An 18,189-nucleotide genomic window follows, 5' to 3' on the forward strand; every position below is an offset into this window, starting at 1 on the left:
ATTAGAACTGGCCCCGCCCACAAAACTGGCCACACCCCCAGATCGAAATAATCACCACTGGGAGTTTCCGCTAATTGCGCTGGTTTGCAGGCCTTCGAGGAGGCTCTAAAAATTAAGCTTTTTGTTTTAGGTGCAAGGACACTAATAGGAACGTTTTAAAAGCTTTTGAATACAATTTTTTTTAATTTACTAAGAAACTGACCAATATATCTAGCAAATGGTTCTGTATCGTTCTTTTTAAAGTCATTTTCAGTTATTTAAAATCAGGTTACTCACAGGTGGTGGACTGCACACTGATTAAAAATGTTTATTTTTTGTGATAAACCCATTTTCAGCTGTATTAATCAAACTGCACCAAGTTACCACTCTTAAATATATCAAGGAATATGTTTCAATGCAGAATTATTATTTTTTTTTTTTAAATGACGTCTAAAATACTGTCCGATTATGCTGGTTCATGGCAGATTTTGCAATTGGCAATGTGCAAATTAGTTTGAGTGGAACTTGGGGGGGGGGGAGATCACTTCTCAAAACTAGCATAATTTTGGGTGCAATTTGTGCCCAGATTGCCGATTGTGCCCAAAGCGGATACTCTACCCTGGTATGTAAATTAGCCACACAGACCAGGCGGTGTCTAGGTACAAATCCCAGTCAGTGTTGAGTTAGCTAATTTCAACAATGACCATGGTTGGGGCACTACAAGTGGTGTTAATGCCATTGGACTAGGAGCGATTGGGAGGGGGATATGAGCGATGGCCAGTAGCAGCGCATGATTTTATTGTGGAGTTGGCAGCAGCAATCCTGGGGGGAAAACAATCAATCACAGTTCCCATTCTTGATTGCTATTCAGTGGCTCTTACTGAAAAAATGCACATGTGGAAAGCTGAGAGCAGACAGGATCCAGCTAAGCTGTGATGTTACATCCCCTGAACAAATAGCCTCACTGTCTAAAGTCAGACATGGAGGATGGCCATTTGATGCCATCCTGGAGAGCTGCCTGTGAAACTGTACCCATGTTTAGGTGAAAAGGGAAGAAAACTGAAGGAAGGGGAAGAGAACAATAATAAAGTAAATGCTGAATATGCAGTAAAAAGGAACTCTCAGCCAAGTAGACTGAGCTGTCCCTGGATTCTGTCCGGCCTTAAACAATAAATTCAATGTGATTTCCATCTTCCTGTTCATCCAGTTCATTCACGGAAGATTTACTAACTGATAATCACAGTTACTTTCAGTTCACTCTAGCTTTTCTTTGGGCCGTTTTCAAATGAAGGACAAAAAAATTGAAACGGTTTTGAAAACATGCAGATTGGATTAAACATGCTGACCTTTACCATCCTTTTTTACATGGAAACTTTACTTGTTTTAACTGGCTTAAGTAAAATAAACTGTGGTGGAAATTATTTGTTATTTAATGTACAATGTGTATTTTAGAAAAGTAATCCAAACAAGGCATACCAAATACGAGTCTAAAATGAAACTGATGTCTCTATCAGATTTGGGATTTTCAAAGTAAAATCCTATTCAAACAAGTATTACACTTTGGGAAATCTATTATACGGTGGTACCAACATTTAATTTCTCCAGGTCTTTCTACACTCCCATAAACTCTAGGGTTTTGTTAAACTTCTGTTCCATATAGCAATTGTTTTAAGCTACAACTTCATGCTGTGTCATTTTTTTATTCATTCACGGGATGTGGACGTCGCCGGCGAGGCCAGCGTTTATTGCCCATCAGTGGTTGGTGCTGTTCCCTGCATTTCTCTTGTAATTGACGTGCAGTGAAGATCATGTCCATTGTGCCCCTTAGTGGGCGGAATCCGCATTGCGACTCTGGGAGGAGCTCTTCGGCCACTGGGAGAAGGCGATTGAGGAGGATTCTTGTGATGACTTTCCCTGTGGCAGACAGCAGGGAAACTCCTCTATAATTACCGTAATCGGACTTCTCACCTTTCTTGAAGATGGTCACAATTATGGCGTCTATGAGATCCCCTGGCATGCTCTCCTCCTTCCAGATAAGAGAAATGAGTTCATGATCTTCACCGCACATCAATTACAAGACAAATGCAGGGAACAGCACCAACCACTGTACATGGCCTTCTTTGATCTCACAAAGGCCTTCGACACTGTCAACCATGAGGGATTATGGAGTGTCCTCCTCAAATTCGGCTGCCCTCAAAAGTTTGTCACTATCCTCCACCTGCTTCATGACATAAGAACATAAGAAATAGGAGCAGGAGTAGGCCAATCGGCCCCTCGAGCCTGCTCCGCCATTCAATAAGATCATGGCTGATCTGATCCTAACCGCCAATCTACTATCACAGAAATGCAAGCCGTGATCCTGACCAACGGTTCCACCACAGACCCAATTCACGTACGAACCGGGGTCAAGCAAGGCTGTGTCATCGCACCAACGCTCTTCTCAATCTTCCTTGCTGCAATGCTCCATCTCACCCTCAGTAAGCTCCCCACTGGAGTGAAGCTAATTTACAGAACAAACGGGAAACTGTTCAACCTCCGTCGCCTCCAGTCCAGATCAAAGGTCGTCCCAGCCTCTGTCATCGAATTACAGTATGCAGACGATGCTTGCGTCTGCGCTCACTCGGAGGTCGAACTCCAAGCCATCGTAAACACCTTCACCGAAGCATACGAGAGCATGGGCCTTACACTAAACATCCGTAAGACAAAGGTCCTCTACCAACCTGCCGCCGCCACACAGTGCTGCCCCCCAATTATCAAAATCCACGACAAGGCCTTGGACAATGTGGACCACTTTCCATACCTCGGGAGCCTACTGTCAACAAGGGCAGACATCGACGACGAAGTCCAACACCGCTTTCAGTGTGCCAGTGCAGCCTTCGGTCGCCTGAGGAAGAGAGTGTTTGAAAACCAGGACCTCAAACCCGGCACCAAGCTCATGGTCTACAGGGCAGCAGTGATACCTGCCCTGCTGTATGCCGCAGAGACATGGACCATATACAGCAGGCACCTCAAAGCACTGGAGGGGTACCACCAACACTGCCTCCGCAAGATCCTGCAAATCCATTGGCAGGATAGGCACACCAACGTCAGTGTTCTTGCTCAGGCCAACATCCCCAGCTAAAAGCTCTGACCACGCTCAATCAGCTCCGATGGACGGGTCACATTGTCCGCATGCCCGATACGAGACTCCCAAAACAAGCGCTCTACTTGGAGCTCCGGCACGGCAAGAGAGCCCCAGGTGGGCAGAGGAAACCCTTCAAGGACACCCTCAAAGCCTCCTTGAAAAAGTGTAACATCCCCACCGACACCTGGGAATCCCTGGCACAAGACCGCACAAAGTGGAGGAGAAGCATCCGGGAAGGCGCCGAACACCTCGAGCCTCTTCGCCGGGAGCAAGCGGAAGCCAAGCGCAGGCAGCGCAAGGAGCGCACGTCAACCCAAGCAGCCGCCCCTTCAACCACCGTCTGCTGCCCCACCTGTGACAGGGACTGTAGGTCCCGCATTGGACTCATCAGTCACCTGCAAACTCATTTTTAATGTGGAAGCAAGTCATCCTCGGTTCCGAGGGACTGCCTAAGAAGAAGTATTGCCCATCCCTAATTGACCTCGAGAAGGTGGTGGTGAGCCGCCTTCTTGAACACAACTGACTGGCTTGCTCGGCCATTTCAGAGGGCAGTTAAAAGTCAACCACATATCTGGAGACATAGGTCAGACCGGGTAAGGACAGCAGATTTCCTTCCCCCTAAAGAACATTTGTGAACCAGATGGGTTTTTACAACCATTACTGATACTAGCTTTTTATTCCAGATGTTATTTAATTAATTGAATTTAAATTGCTGTGTTGGAATTTGAACTCCCCTCTTTGGATTAGTAGTCCAGTAACATAGCCACTATGCTACCGTGCCCGTGTAATTAAAATACATCCCATTTTTAGGACTCTAATATTGGATTCAAATGGGGCGAAATTGGTCTTGGGCAGTAGTGAAAAATGGATAGTGAATCAGCTGCCCCTTTTACACCTCACCCGATTTTCTTTTCCATTCTCTTTGTTCCTGCTCTGTTGGCATATTTCCCAGGGCCTTCTGTTTGGGGTGCCTGGCTGAATCAGGTGGGAGTCCCCTCCCAGACCAACATTTCTGCCAGCCAGCCAGTTGGGGCAGCATGCCTGTTTGCAGCGTGCAGCTCGATGGATGGATGTCAAAATAGACCAGGCCTCTCGCCGCAGCTAATCGGACGGCCAGCCTTCCTGCTCCGACAGCCAGCTGCCTGATAGCTAAAATTCCCTAGCATTTATTAAACATATTTGTGATGTCTAGTGGGAGAACATCAATGCTGCAAGAAAATATCAACAGGCTGCTTAACTTGCACAATTTAGGTTGGATTTTCCTCTCCTAAGCGGTCACAATCCTGGCCCAATCTAAATTTTGCTTCCACTCACCCCTTGCTGGGACTGCCACTGACCATCCCTAGCCCCACCACTGCATGTAAATCCCAGCCACCTCCATTATTACTGTTCCCCGGGACCATGCAGTGGAAGAATTTTCTGCTTTTATTTCAAATTTCCATCGTCCGCAGTAGTTTGCTTTTGTCAAAACAATCTCTGTAGTGTTATTTCTGATCCAATCACATTCTACTGAAAAACAAATTCTGACATGCAGCCACCATGATACTTGCTCACCCACTCCACTAATGTGACTAAAAACACAATTCATGATAGAACACGTAAAAAAATTAAACAATTCATTTAAATGAAATCACAAACTTACCCATACCGTCTGCCAATCACTCCAAAAATTCAATTTCCCTGCACATACACGACTAACAGACCCATATGAGCTCCACTGATCAGATGGTGCTCCCACCCATTAGCAGACAGCACCAGACCCACCCACATCCCTGTACTCCGAGGTCTGGCTCAGTTGAGTTCTGATTTGAGGAAGACATGTGCAACAGACAAACAGCACACAATAGGACCACCTTGAATGCTGTTGAATCTTGCAATGCCCCATACCATTTTGATTATGAGGCACCAGTGGCTTTCTTTGACTTCTCTGTGTGTCTAACTTAACTTCAGATAAGTACCGTGAATTTTGCTGTTAATTTATGTCTACATCTTGGGAACCATTTGAGTTATTAAGACACAGCTACATCATCAATTTTAAAAATTACTTTAAGCAGAATTGTTTAGATCATTGGATGACTCTACATTTAAACATTGCTTGTCATTTTACACCTTTGAAGGATGAAGCTAGGTATTTTGTCCCATACTAGTCATTATTGATTTATGGACAAAAAAAAATAAAGCTACCAATACTAAGCAGCCACATCAATAAATAATAAAGTCTAAATCACATTACACCCCTTTAAGTACCTTGAAATCTGGATGACTGACAGCCGTGCTAAACTAATGACAACCTTGTGGGTCTGCGATTGCACTGTCATACACACAACTGTGCTTGTTCTTTCCCCTTTTTGAAGGAAATCTATGAAAGGTACCAATGATTTACCTTGCCAGTAAAAGCTGCCAGGTCCTCCCAGCACCAGGTTCCCATCCTAAATAAATCAGATTATTTTGTAAATTCAAAAATGTTTTTTGTAACCAATGTAATGTTACTCTACATATTGGTAATGTTTTTTTAAAAAAGGCCAGTTAGAGACTTCATAGAGAAAACATAAATATATTAAACAAACATTACTAAACCAAGAATATCATTAGCTGCAATGAAGAATAGCAGAAAAGTGATTATAATCCTGTCTGTAAAGTTTATTGTGTTTGACCCACTATCATAATACAGAAGGTATCCAAGGGACATGCACAGTAACATAATATTTCACACAAGGTATCAGAAAAAACTCCAGATGTCTGGATGTGGCAAAGTTTTATATCTTTATATCATAATAGTATCATGCTTTTTCTGTTTGCATTGGCAAAAATTGCTGTAAAGGATATGAGCAGCACTGGACTTAAAGAATGCTAAAGAGCTGTGAATCAATTGAGTCTAAAACACCAGGGTATCAAAGCTACTGAGAGTTTGTTTCTTTCAGCTGCCTGGTCATGCTCTAATCTTCAAGGTTTCATGTTTGGTTGTTTCATGGATATTGAAAATATGCAGTATGTCATTTAATTTTCAATCTACTCATTTTACTTACGGAGGGCAGGTGCACACCCACAAATTTCATACTTGCTCATAAACCTTCTGCTTTATGATATTCATCTCCAAACTACAATAGCGTTCCTTCCTTCTCTACACACATTCGCCTTAGAACTAATGTACTTAAATTGATTTAAAAACATCTCTGCTTACATTTTTTTCCCTCAATGAAAATTTGGTAAGAACTATTGCTATTCTGTTTTTTTTTATGGCCAAAATAGTGGTTTACATTCTTTTCAATAAGTATGCTTGGGTACAAGATAATCTGTTAACACAGCAAGCTTCATACCAAAGCCATCTTATTTAAGCATGTGGAGTTTGATCAGATATCCACTTCATCTCATTATCAAATACCGGTCAATTCACTCTGTAGGAGGCAATCTTACTACCTAGAAGCTACTCAAAGGATATTTATTTACAACAGTACAGTAAATGTATAAAGATTAATCAATCAAGTTATTGACAAGGAGTCTGCTCTCACAATATTTACAGGACTGTGTCTCCTTGTTTTAGCATTTCTTCTTTGTACTTAAGACTTAACACCAAGAATCATTTCACGTCCAAGCATAGTTATTGTTTTACTATGAGAAAGGTCTTGTCTGCAATACCTAAAGAATAATAAGCTGCTTCTTAGTTGACCTTTGAAATTTTACCTATTGTTCAACAAAATCTAGTCAAAGAGGATTTAAATTGCATCATCCCTTTCCCAGCACAGGCACTTGCTATAGTCATTATATGTTCCACAGAACCTGGAACTATTCCCGAGTTCTGTGCTTGGAGTGTCTTTCCTTTTATCTACATATACAGATGGTATATCATTTAGGATATCTATTAAGTTTTCTACAGTAAATTACAATACAAATAAAATACAATGACAAGCTTACCTGGGTAAAATCAAGGCTGAATCCTGCTTGACAAAAACCTTGACCTTCAGGATCCGGCTGGTCTGGAATAGGTATAAAACATACATTGCTTTAATAAATCGCAAATGCTTTTATTACCTTTTTGCCCAAATAATATGACATTCACAGCTTTTTAAAAAAAAACATGTTTTAAAGGATACAAGTGCATCAGTATGCATTCCTATTTTATTGATGTTTGGCTCAAATGCCATGTTATCTGTTTCAGCTGGGAGGATGGATCAATCTGGGCCATGGCAGTTCTCAATGTTATCCAACAAGTCCCTCTATTTTTCTTTTACCTTCAGACTAAACTCTCCTCTACTGCACAGATTTCCATCCACTAGCACCCTGGCTGAAAAATGCCATACCTTGTCTGATGAGACTTAGTCAAAGCTAGATTTCAAATCCTTGGTCACCTTTGCTTGGGGCTTGAACACAACATCATATACACAATGTACCACCACTCCAATTTCATTGAAGTGTTACTCTTAATATCCAAATGGTGTAGTGCAGAAAATTATCCCTGGTATTCATTTTAGTATAAGTTCACTTAGTAGTGACTTCTTCACATAAACCACTAAAATATATCCAAGCAGACATCTGACCAGGGATGTTTTGGAGCAGCTTCAGTTATTTGAATAGCCAGATACATCACAGCGATTGTATATGATGTTGTGTTGGAGCCCCAAGCAGGGGTGAGCAAGGATTTGAATCCTAGCTTTGTTTACCTTCATCAGACAAGTCATGGCATTTTTCAGCCAGGGTTCTAGTAGATGGAGAGGTGTACAGTTGAGGAGTGTTCAATCTGAAGGTAAAAGAAAAATAATCGGGACCTGTTAGATAACATTGAGAACTGCCATGGTCCAGATTGTTCCATCTTCCTAGCTGAAGCAGACAGCATGGTAGTTGGCACCACCATGTTGGCTGCTGCAGTAAACATTTCATTTTTTCAGGCTTACTGTCTCTTGCAGCACAAGTTCCTGTGAAACAGTTTTTAATGACTCTTGTTTATTTGGAACAACTTTTCTAAAATGATTGCAATGCCCATAATAAGGAATGCAACTGCATTCCCATCACCAATTACATTAAAATATTCCATATGTTTACTAGCCACATGACAGTTTAATTTGATAACACATTATGGAGCCTGCTGTTTTCTGGTTTTTATTCCACTGGCATATTTATCTTTATATGAACAACCTGAAATTTTGAAAATATTTTAGTCCCTTACAAGAATGTGATTCCATACAATTGTATGAATTTTTTTTTAAAGAATGCTATACAATGCACTTCTTCTAAAATATTTTCTAAGCATGGAATGTATCTGAAGAATTTATGATTGCATATTTTTACCAACTGGTAATATCTTGCACAAATACCAATACTAAATATTTTCCAATATTAGATATGGGTCACCAAAAGTTGTTCAACAGGAAAAACGTAGAAAACAGGCATGTAACAATAACAGGAAGAAGTAAAGAAAAAGTGAATATTTTAAATTACATATAAAATATATATAAATGTTCATGCTGTGTTAGTTGCTCAACCTACCAGAACGACATGGAGAATATTCTGCATAGGCACTGAAATTCTGAACTGCCACATAACAAGTGCCAACTGGATCTTTTTCTTCAGTCAATTTAAGGGCTCGCCAATGATATAGTGGGGCACAAGCCTATTGATTAAAAAAAAATCAATTAAACCAAAATGTGCAATTATTTCCTTTTCTTACAAAACACCTGCAACTTCTTATGTCAAGCTGGCACAATTATTAAGCCTCAGTTATACGATAACTGAGCAGTAATTTCCATTACACCTTCATCAAGTTATTTCCCACTATGAAACGTAACTTAAATTCTGACCCATGTAAAAGTCTACTTTTTGCATTAGTACTACTGCTGCAACTCTCGAATCACAATGGTCTTTTTTACACTTTCATACATTTTTTTGAATATAAAAATCTGATTACATAAATATAATCCCACTTCAGGAAATTTCAGACATAATATTATCTAAAGTTAGTCATCACATAACAGATTGGTGACTGTTTCATTCAGCTGTTATGGTATCATTCCCAGTAGTGATTAATTTATTTACCCAGCTGATTCATATTATTTGCCTAATGGATACTAGTTAAAACATGATTTCCCCCACTATAAAAAGAAATGAAACAATACAAATAATGTAACCAGAAGTTGGAAAACAGATCTGAACTGTACAACACTCTAGTGATTCGCATTTCTATCGCATGCTACATTTTTACAATGTAAACCTAAAAAAGTAGGTAACATAACATTCTTATTTACCATTCTCAAATTTAAGTAGCAAGAATCAGTAAGATAGCCAACTATAAATACAAAATATCAACGCACACATCTAACTGAGCCAAGATGTTTTAACGTTATGATATCTAAGGACTTACCACAACCTTTTCTTTATGAGATTTGACCGTTGCCCCAAACCATTGATTGGATTTGAATTCAACAGGTTTCCTTGTGCCATTAACTTTGATGATTCTGTTGCCTAATATTTGAAAAAAGATTGTTATGCATGTCCTCAAGTGTTTTAAGATCTTTTCTTTTACAGACAGTGAAAAAGTTAAATGGGAATAAAATCATAATTTTTCATAAAATTGTTTCATTGAGATATTTTGCAAGTTGTATCATACCGACATATTGCGTTGTCACCTTGTAATTATGTTTTATTTGTATTACTACCTTGTAATTGTATTTGAAGTATATTGCATGTGTACCCTTGAAGATTATCAACCACAAATATTATTTAATCATTTGTGTTATTTTAGTGTTCTCTTACTATGAATGATCTAGCTCACAATAGACTTTTAAAGAAAAATTTAAAAACTTTGTTTTGCTCAATAATTATTGTTTATAACTCATGATAATGTTTCTTATTGTACTACTCAGTTCTCAATTTATAATGAACAAATACATGATACAGTTTTCTCCACTTACATGACTGCTGTGATGATACTTTCAAAAATACCCATTTTAGATTATTAAAATGCTAAATGAGAAGTAAAACAACTCAATGTCATTAAATTCCTGCTAATAGAATATGGATTTCCCTAATTGCTTTTTTTAAAGAGTAAAAACTGGTTCACGATTTAATTATATGTACACACACCCAGAGACATCTCTCCAACTTTGTTTAACATATACTTTGCAGATGTCAACATAAAAGGAACCATCTGGTTAAAAAATCAGCTCCAATTATGATGCTTCTCAGTCTTTAATAAAAAGCAGACAATTCCTCACCCCCTCTCTTTTTGAAGCAAACTGATTTCCCACATGTTCATCCCTCCCCAATTTCAATGCCTGTCCGTGAACTTCTTTATGAATTGTTATTAAGCAGGAGTGCTTGACTGTCCTTGTACAGCCTCACATCAAACACGTAATAAAAGATGTTGTCAACAGATGTTAAATTCAATTTGAGCAGTGTGTTTGCTTCTGCTGTTTCACAACTATCAGTAATCATACTTAGCAATCTCCCATCCCTGCACCTCATCCCTCTCCAGTTCGAGGACGTAGATTCTGCACAAGCTGCTTTGTTTAGCTATTGCTTTGCCAGCAAGACTTACAGATCCTTTAACGAGATTCCTGAACATTTATACAAAAACAAATTGGCTGAACTGTGGCTTTTGATAGTTTTAAATAATTTTAAACTATTATTTCTCATGTTTGAAATACATGAATTCATCTACGTATTCATTTTGACTATTTCTATCTAATTTTCTACCTTTTATATGTTTTAAAAAGGAGATTCACATTTAAAGCCAAATGTATATTTTATTTCTTTTGTACAAAAGTTTAGTGAAGAGTGGGTATAACTTCAAAGCAGATTTTTTTAAATTATTAGGCAGTGACAAGAATAATTTTTCTATTCCCATTTGATACAATGAATTCGAAAGTTATTTAATCTGAGATTAAATTTCGTGGGGTGAAACGTTTTATATGCCGTGAAACTCTAGACAGCAAACACATAACATCTTTAAAGAAGTAATCCTACTAGTCGTATCAGTTTTGAAATTGTTAGAATCTAAATTGTCAAATTCGATTACTCAAGAAGGGAGACGTAGGCTCGTTTTAAAGGCTTAAAATCGGAAGTTAGGGCTATACCTTGTACTATATACCACGTGTCTTATATTTAATGTAATGTTAGAAGTGGAATTAAACCTACATTTTTGTTCCCGAGTTGAATGGCATATACACATATATTTTAAAACTATAATTTGGTCCTATATGTAGCTCTTAAGTGATAGTTTCGTAGGAGCCCGGGGTAAAATTTAGGTGGGAGAAAGCCCGAGGTAAAATTTAGGTGGGAGAAAGCCCGAGGTAAAATTTAGTTGGGAGAAATAAAATGCGATTGCAGTTCACCGATTGAGGGGTTGTTTGAAGCTGAGCGGGGAGAGGAAGGGACAAGTCAAAACAACTGGAGAGAAGTGGCACCGGGAGCTTGATGCTGCTTCACACTTACTGCTTCTGTCGAAGGGGATCTGGTTGCAAGTGGCACCTCCTGCCGCCCAGCTGCAGAAATACACCGCTCCTCCTTCCACTATCCCAGGCTGAGTTGTGTTGGCTTTCGGAGCTCCTACAAGGACATTTACTCTGAAGATGCGCCCCCCCAAAAAAAAACACATCACAGGTTTTTTTTAAATCAGAAATTGTTAACATCAACACCGACTAACGACAACCAACACGGCACAAATGGTTCTCCATCACATGCTCTCCAAATTACCAATTTAACTGGGCAACTTTGCGAGCAATGATTTAAATGATTGACCAGATACACAAAGTTACAAATTGTTTCATACGCAGCCGGGGGCACAGACTTTGCAACAACAAGGTGTGGAGTTGGGCAACTCTTGAAAGGTTTTTTTTCGATATCAATAAAGGGAATGTTCCTCACGTGTTTTTATCAGGCGAGTAGAAATCCACCGAGTAGCCGAAATAGCTGCCCTCGGGTCCGCCGTACACAGCGGGCTGCTCCCAATCCAGGTTGAAGGCGACACATCCCGGGACGAGCGGCAGCAGGAGGAGCAAGTGGAAGAAGCGGCTGCGGGGGACAGGCTTCTGCCGGCAGCGGCGAGCAGTCATCGCGGGCCGGGGGAATCAGAGAGCGGAGGGAGAGCGGGCTGACAGCAGGGCAAGGATGCGCCGCCTGTCAGTCAGTCAGTGTGCTGTCACCGTCACCCAGGCAAAGACCGGCTGGTTTTCTCACCCCGGGTGAGAAGAGATGTGCAGCTTGGCGCGCTGTGAGTGTGTGTCAGAGCCCGGGCTGTCAGCCGTGCTGTGTCCGGTGAGACCTCCCTTTCGCTTCCACTCTCGCCTCCTGTTAATCTGGACAAGCACTGGGAGAGGAGGCGGCTTCCCCAACCCACTCGCGTCATTAAGAAGCTATCCTTTTATGGTGGGAAAGAGCCTCAAACCGAACCTTTAATCTTTCTCTACCTCCAAAGTGCAACGCTATCCTGCTCAATCTTCCACTCAAGCGCGCCGCCCACCCTGTGCCCAGCAAATCACTTGCAATCTCCCGTTATTATTTCACTCATAGTTGACATGAGAAATATAAGGAGCCCCGAGTATTGCCCTGGTGCAACATTTATATATTTTAATTGTAAAGAGGAAATCAATTCTGTAAAACTTCCCGAACTACAAGAAGTTTGTTTTTGATTTTCAAGTTTTCTAATTACTCCAATTTTAAAATACTAATATGACCAGAAGGAGGTAGGAATTAGAAAGACCATCGATCCACTTAGCTCCATTGTTTTGGTTTCATGTTCAGGACCTAGACTGTCCATTAGCACCTTCCTCCTATCTTGACAACCAGATCGTGTTCATTTAATGTGATACCCAAAGTAAACATATTTTTCAAGAGCTGCCAAAATAGGTTTATGATTTATAATTCTGTCTAATTTCCCCTATCTTTCTCCCTGGTCCCCATAAAGCAAAAGCTGCTCAGTTCCTCCCCAGAGCAATAGACGAAATCTGCAGTTATAAAGACACATTTTAAAAGTGCCCATTTAATCCACAGCATTTCCTGGAAACTTTAGTAATGAATTCTTGATACTTTTTAATTTTACGAGACTTTTAATGTTATACTACCATGTATGCTGCAGAGCTCCATTATCACTGAGCTCCGTGCAAGGCAGAGTTTGCGTAACTCTTTTTGGTTGCTGAGCTTATTCTATAAGTACCAGTTTGGGGCTGCTATCGAGGGTATGTACTACATTACATAAGACTGCCACGATAGTACAGATATTGGTTTCAACTGGTATTTGTACAATGCAATCCACAGCCAACAGATCCCAACTACTTGTGAGGTGTTATTACTTATACATTACATAGGATTACATAGGATATATGGCACAGAAACAGGCCATTCGGCCCAAACAGTCCATGCTGGAGTTTATAAGAACATAAGAACAGAAGAAATAAGAGCAGGAGTCGGCCATACGGCCCCTCGAGCCTGCTCCACCATTCAATAAGATCATGGCTGATCATCGACCTCAACTCCACTTTAACGCCGCAGACCTCCTCCACATCTCCTCCAACCCAGCGGGGTTCTCCGAGGTCGGGAAACATTCACCTGTGAAGGTAAAATGGCACTAATCCTTTTTTCTGCCTGTTAACTACCTGTTAACAGGCAGTTAAAAGGATTAAATAATTTTCCCGCCTCCAGGAGACGGGGCCCGAAGCTGCACATCTTCCCGCCTCCTGGCAAAAGGGCACGGAGGCGGGATGGGGGCGGCTTTACCAACCGCCCCCACTTTCTCTGAATTTAACGGCTGTCCCGCCTCCTTGCCCACCTCCTCGGGGCTTGGAAAATCCAGCCATCTACTCCAAACCCCTTGCAATAAAGGCCAACATGCCATTTGCCTTCCTTATTGCTTGCTGTAACTGCATGCTAGCTTTCTGTGTTTCTTGCACGAGGACACCCAAATCTCTCTGAACACCAATATTTGAAAGATTCTCACCATTTAAAAAATATTCAGTTTTTCTATTCTTCCTACCACAGTGAATAACCTCACATTTCCCTACATTATACTCCATCTGCCACCTTACTGCCCACTCACTTAGTCTATCTATATCCCTTTGCAGACTCTTTGGGCAGGATTTTCATTGGGCCGTGGAGGCGGGATTGGAGGCGTGTGGGGGGTTAAAAATCTCGAAATCGGGGGGCACGAACCCATCCCGCCCTCAACCCGCCTCCATGCCAGTTTCAAAGGAGGCGGATACCCGACCTGTGCTGGGAGCTGCCTCCCCGTGGCGGGAAGGGGATTAGTGCCAATTAACTGCCTGTTAACAGGTAGTCAACAGGCAGTTTTTAGCCTAATCCCTATTTTTATTCCTGAAGTGTGGGATTCCCGACGGCTCCAAACCACGCCAAGATAGCGAGGCGGGCCGTCGGGCTGAAGGGCTTGGAGAGTTCGAGATGTCCGTTGTTCAGGTGAGTGATGGGTGCATGAGTGCAGAGGTAAGTGTGTTTGGTGTGTGTAAAGTGTTTAAAGAAGTTTTACTTACCTTTTCTTACCTTTACAGCCTTCCCTCCTTCAGGTCTCGGGAGTCCCTCATCTCACCGGCACAGAAAACAGAATGGCCGCGAGCTGTCAAAAGTTGCAGCAATCAGCTTTCTGTTCTGGAGAGATCTCTAAATCAGCCTGAGAGGAAGGAATTAACTTGGACTACAGATTGTCAGTGTTTGACAGCTTGAAAGAGCTGTCAAACGCTGATATTTCATCTGTCAAAAGCTCTTGACAGATGAAATGTCAATCTGTGACATCACCTGTTGCCGCTGGGCGGGCTCAACAAGGTCAATCAAGTGAAAATCGCGTGGGTTGGCCACAACTCGATGGAGGTGGGACTACAACCCCGAAAGTTGTAGTCCCGCCTCCTACACCCTTCCAGTATCAAAATCCAGCCCTTTGTGTTCTCCTCACAGCTTACTGTCCCACCTAGCTTTGTATCATCAGCAAACTTGGATACATTACACTCAGTCCCTTCAACTAGGTCATTAACATAGATTGTAAATAGCTGAGGCCCCAACACTGATCCTTGCAGCACCCGACTAGTTACAGCCTGCCAACCTGAACAAGACCCGTTTGTCCCTACTCTCTGTTTTCTGTCCGTGAACCAATCCACTATCCATGCTATTATATTACCCCCAACCCCATGAGCCCTAATCTTGTGTAATAACCTTTTATGTGGCACCTTATCGAATGCCTTTTGGAAATCCAAATATACTGCATCCACTGGTTCCCCTTTATCAACCCTGCTAGTTACATCCATAAAAACTCTAATAAATTTGTCAAACACGATTTCCCTTTCATAAAACCATGTTGACTCTGCCTAATCATGTTATGATTTTCTAAGTGCCCTGATACCACTTTGTTAACAATGGATTCCAGCATTTTCCCGATGACTGATGTCAGGCTAACTGGCCTGTAGTTCCCTGTTTTTTCTCTAACTCCTTTCTTGAGTTACATTTGCGCCTTCCAATCTGCTGGGACCATTCTAGAATTTAGGAAATTTTGGAAGATCAAAACCAATGCATTCATTATCTCTTCAGCCACCTCTTTTAAAACCCTAGGATGTAGGCCGTCAGGTCCAGGAGATTTGTTGGCTTTTAGTCCCATTAGTTTCTCTAGTACTTTTTCTCTACTTATATCAATTACGTTAAGTTCCTCACCCTCGTTAGACCCTTGGTTCCTGATGCGCTATCAATTACTCATAAAAGACTGAGAGTTAGAAGAGTAACTAAAGGCTTTTATTAACAACAGAATGGAGGTCTGCCTCGCGTGGTCGACTGGTCCATGATACTAAGGGCTGGGGAGCAGTCACCTTTATACTAGGACCTGTGGGAGGAGTCAGCCGAGGCATGTCCAGGCATGTACACAGTGGAATACAAACAGGACAAACAGGAATACAAACAGTGGTTTACCACAGTTCCTCACCATTTTTGGTGTGCTTTTTGTGTCTTCTACTGTGAAGACAGACACAAAATATTTGTTTAACGTTTCTGCCATTTCCTTATCTCCCATAATAATTTCTCTTGTCTCAGCCTCTAAGGGACCAACGTTTACTTTAGCTACTCTCTTCCTTTTTACATACTTGTAGAAGCTCTTACAATCTGCTTTTATATTTCTTGCTAGTTTTTTTTCATTCGATTTTTTCTATTTTTTCAATTTTTTGGTCAACCTTTGCTGGTTTCTGAAACTCTCCCAATCCTCAGGCTTACTATTATTCTTTGCACATTATAAACTTCTTCTTTCAATCTAATGCTATCCTTAACTTCTTTAGTTAGCCACGGTTGGATCACTTTTCCCATGAGTTTTTGTTTCTCAATGGAATGTATTTTTGTTGAGAATTATGAAATATTTCTTTAAATGCTAGCCACTGCTTATCTACTGCCATACCTTGTAATCTATTTTTCTAATCTACTTAGCCAACTCACCCCTCATACCTATGTAATTGGCTTTATTTAAGTTTAAGACTCTAGTTTCAAACTTAGGCAAGTCACTCTTAAAATTAATGTGAAATTATATCATATTATGATCGCTCTGCCCCAGAGGATCCTTTACTATGAGATTGCTAATTAACCCTGTCTCATTACACAATACAAGATCTAAAATAGCCTGTTCCCTGGTTGGTTCCATGACATATTGTTCTAGGAAACTGTCCCGAATGCATTCCATGAACTCGTCCTCCAGACTTCCTTTGCCAATTTGATTTCTCCAGTCTATATTTTTTTTATTAGTTCATGGGATCTGGGCGTCGCTGCAAGGCCAGCATTTATTGCCCATCCCTAGTTGCCCTTGAGAAGGTGGTGGTGAGCTGCCTTCTTGAACCGCTGCAGTCCGTGTGGTGAAGGTACTCCCACAGTGCTGTTAGGTAGGGAGTTCCAGGATTTTGACCCATGACGATGAAGGATTGACGTTATACTTCTAAGTCAGGATGGTGTGTGACTTGGAGGGGAACTTGGAGTTGGTGGTGTTCCCATGCGCCTGCTGCCCTTGTCCTTCTAGGTGGAAGAGGTCGCGGGTTTGTGAGGTGCTGCCGAAGAAGCCTTGGTGAGTTGCTGCACTGCATCTTGTAGAGGGTACACACTGCAGCCACGGTACGCCAGTGGTGGAGGGAGTGAATGTTTAAGGTGATGGATGGGGTGCCAATCAAATGGGCTGCTTTGTCCTGGATGGTGTTGAGCTTCTTGAGTGTTGTTGGAGCTGCACTCATCCAGGCAAGTGGAGAGTATTCCATCAGACTCCTTACTTGTGCCTTGTAGATGGTGGAAAGGCTTTGGGAATCAGGAGGTGAGACACTCGCCGCAGAATACCTAGCCCCTGACCTGCTCTTATTGCCACAGTATTTATGTGGCTGGTCCAGTTAAGTTTCTGGTCAATGGTGACCCCCCCAGGATGTTGATGGTGGGGGATTTGGCGATGGTAATGCCGTTGAAATTCTTGGGGAGGTGGTTAGACTCTTGCTTGTTGGAGATAGTCATTGCCTGGCACTTCTGTGGCGCGAATGTTACCTGCCACTTATCAGCCCAAGCCTGAATGTCATCCAGGTGTTGTTGCGTGCAGGCATGGACTGCTTCATTATCAGAGAAGTTGCAAATGGCGTTGAACATTGTGCAGTCATCAGCGAACATTCCCATTTCTGACCTTATATTGGAGGGAAGGTCATTGATGAAGTAGCTGAAGATGGTTGGGCCTAGGACACTGTCCTGAGGAAATCCTGCAGCGATGTCCTGGGGCTGTGATGATTGGCCTTCAATCACCACAACCATCTTCCTTTGTGCTAGATATGACTCCAGCCAGTTGAGCGTTTTCCCCTTGATTCCCATTGACTTCAGTTTTACTAGGGCTCCTTGATGCCAGACTCAGTCAAATGCTGCCTTGATGTCAAGGGCAGTCACTCTAACCTCACCTCTGGAATTCAGCTCCTTTGTCAATGTTTGGACCAAGGCTGTAATGAGGTTGGGAGCCGAGTGGTCTTGGCGAAACCCAAAATGAGCATCAGTGAGCAGGTTATTGTTGAGTAAGTGCCGCTTGATAGCACTGTTGATGACACCTTCCATCACTTTGCTGATGATTGAGAGTAGACTGATGGGGCGGTAATTGGCCGGATTGGATTTGT

General features: G+C 41.7%; 1 protein-coding gene across 1 annotated transcript in view; it reads right to left on the bottom strand.

Moving 5' to 3' along the window:
• The window catches only part of itga8 (integrin, alpha 8), a 291,754-nt gene extending 279,225 nt beyond the window's left edge, over window positions 1–12,529 (bottom strand). The window contains exons 1-6 of the mRNA XM_085987920.1: window positions 11,960–12,529; window positions 11,528–11,658; window positions 9,456–9,556; window positions 8,585–8,708; window positions 7,016–7,077; window positions 5,487–5,532 (exon numbers count right to left, since the gene is read on the bottom strand). Coding sequence (XP_085844046.1) covers window positions 5,487–5,532; window positions 7,016–7,077; window positions 8,585–8,708; window positions 9,456–9,556; window positions 11,528–11,658; window positions 11,960–12,147 — 652 coding nt within the window. The 5' untranslated portion in view covers window positions 12,148–12,529. The remainder of the gene's footprint in view (window positions 1–5,486; window positions 5,533–7,015; window positions 7,078–8,584; window positions 8,709–9,455; window positions 9,557–11,527; window positions 11,659–11,959) is intronic.
• Between the last annotated feature and the right edge of the window lie 5,660 nt (window positions 12,530–18,189).

The sequence above is a fragment of the Somniosus microcephalus genome, chromosome 5 (genome assembly GCF_052327205.1).
Source record: "Somniosus microcephalus isolate GS21.2 chromosome 5, FLI_Smic_1.0, whole genome shotgun sequence".
NCBI classification, from domain to species: Eukaryota; Metazoa; Chordata; class Chondrichthyes; order Squaliformes; family Somniosidae; genus Somniosus; species Somniosus microcephalus.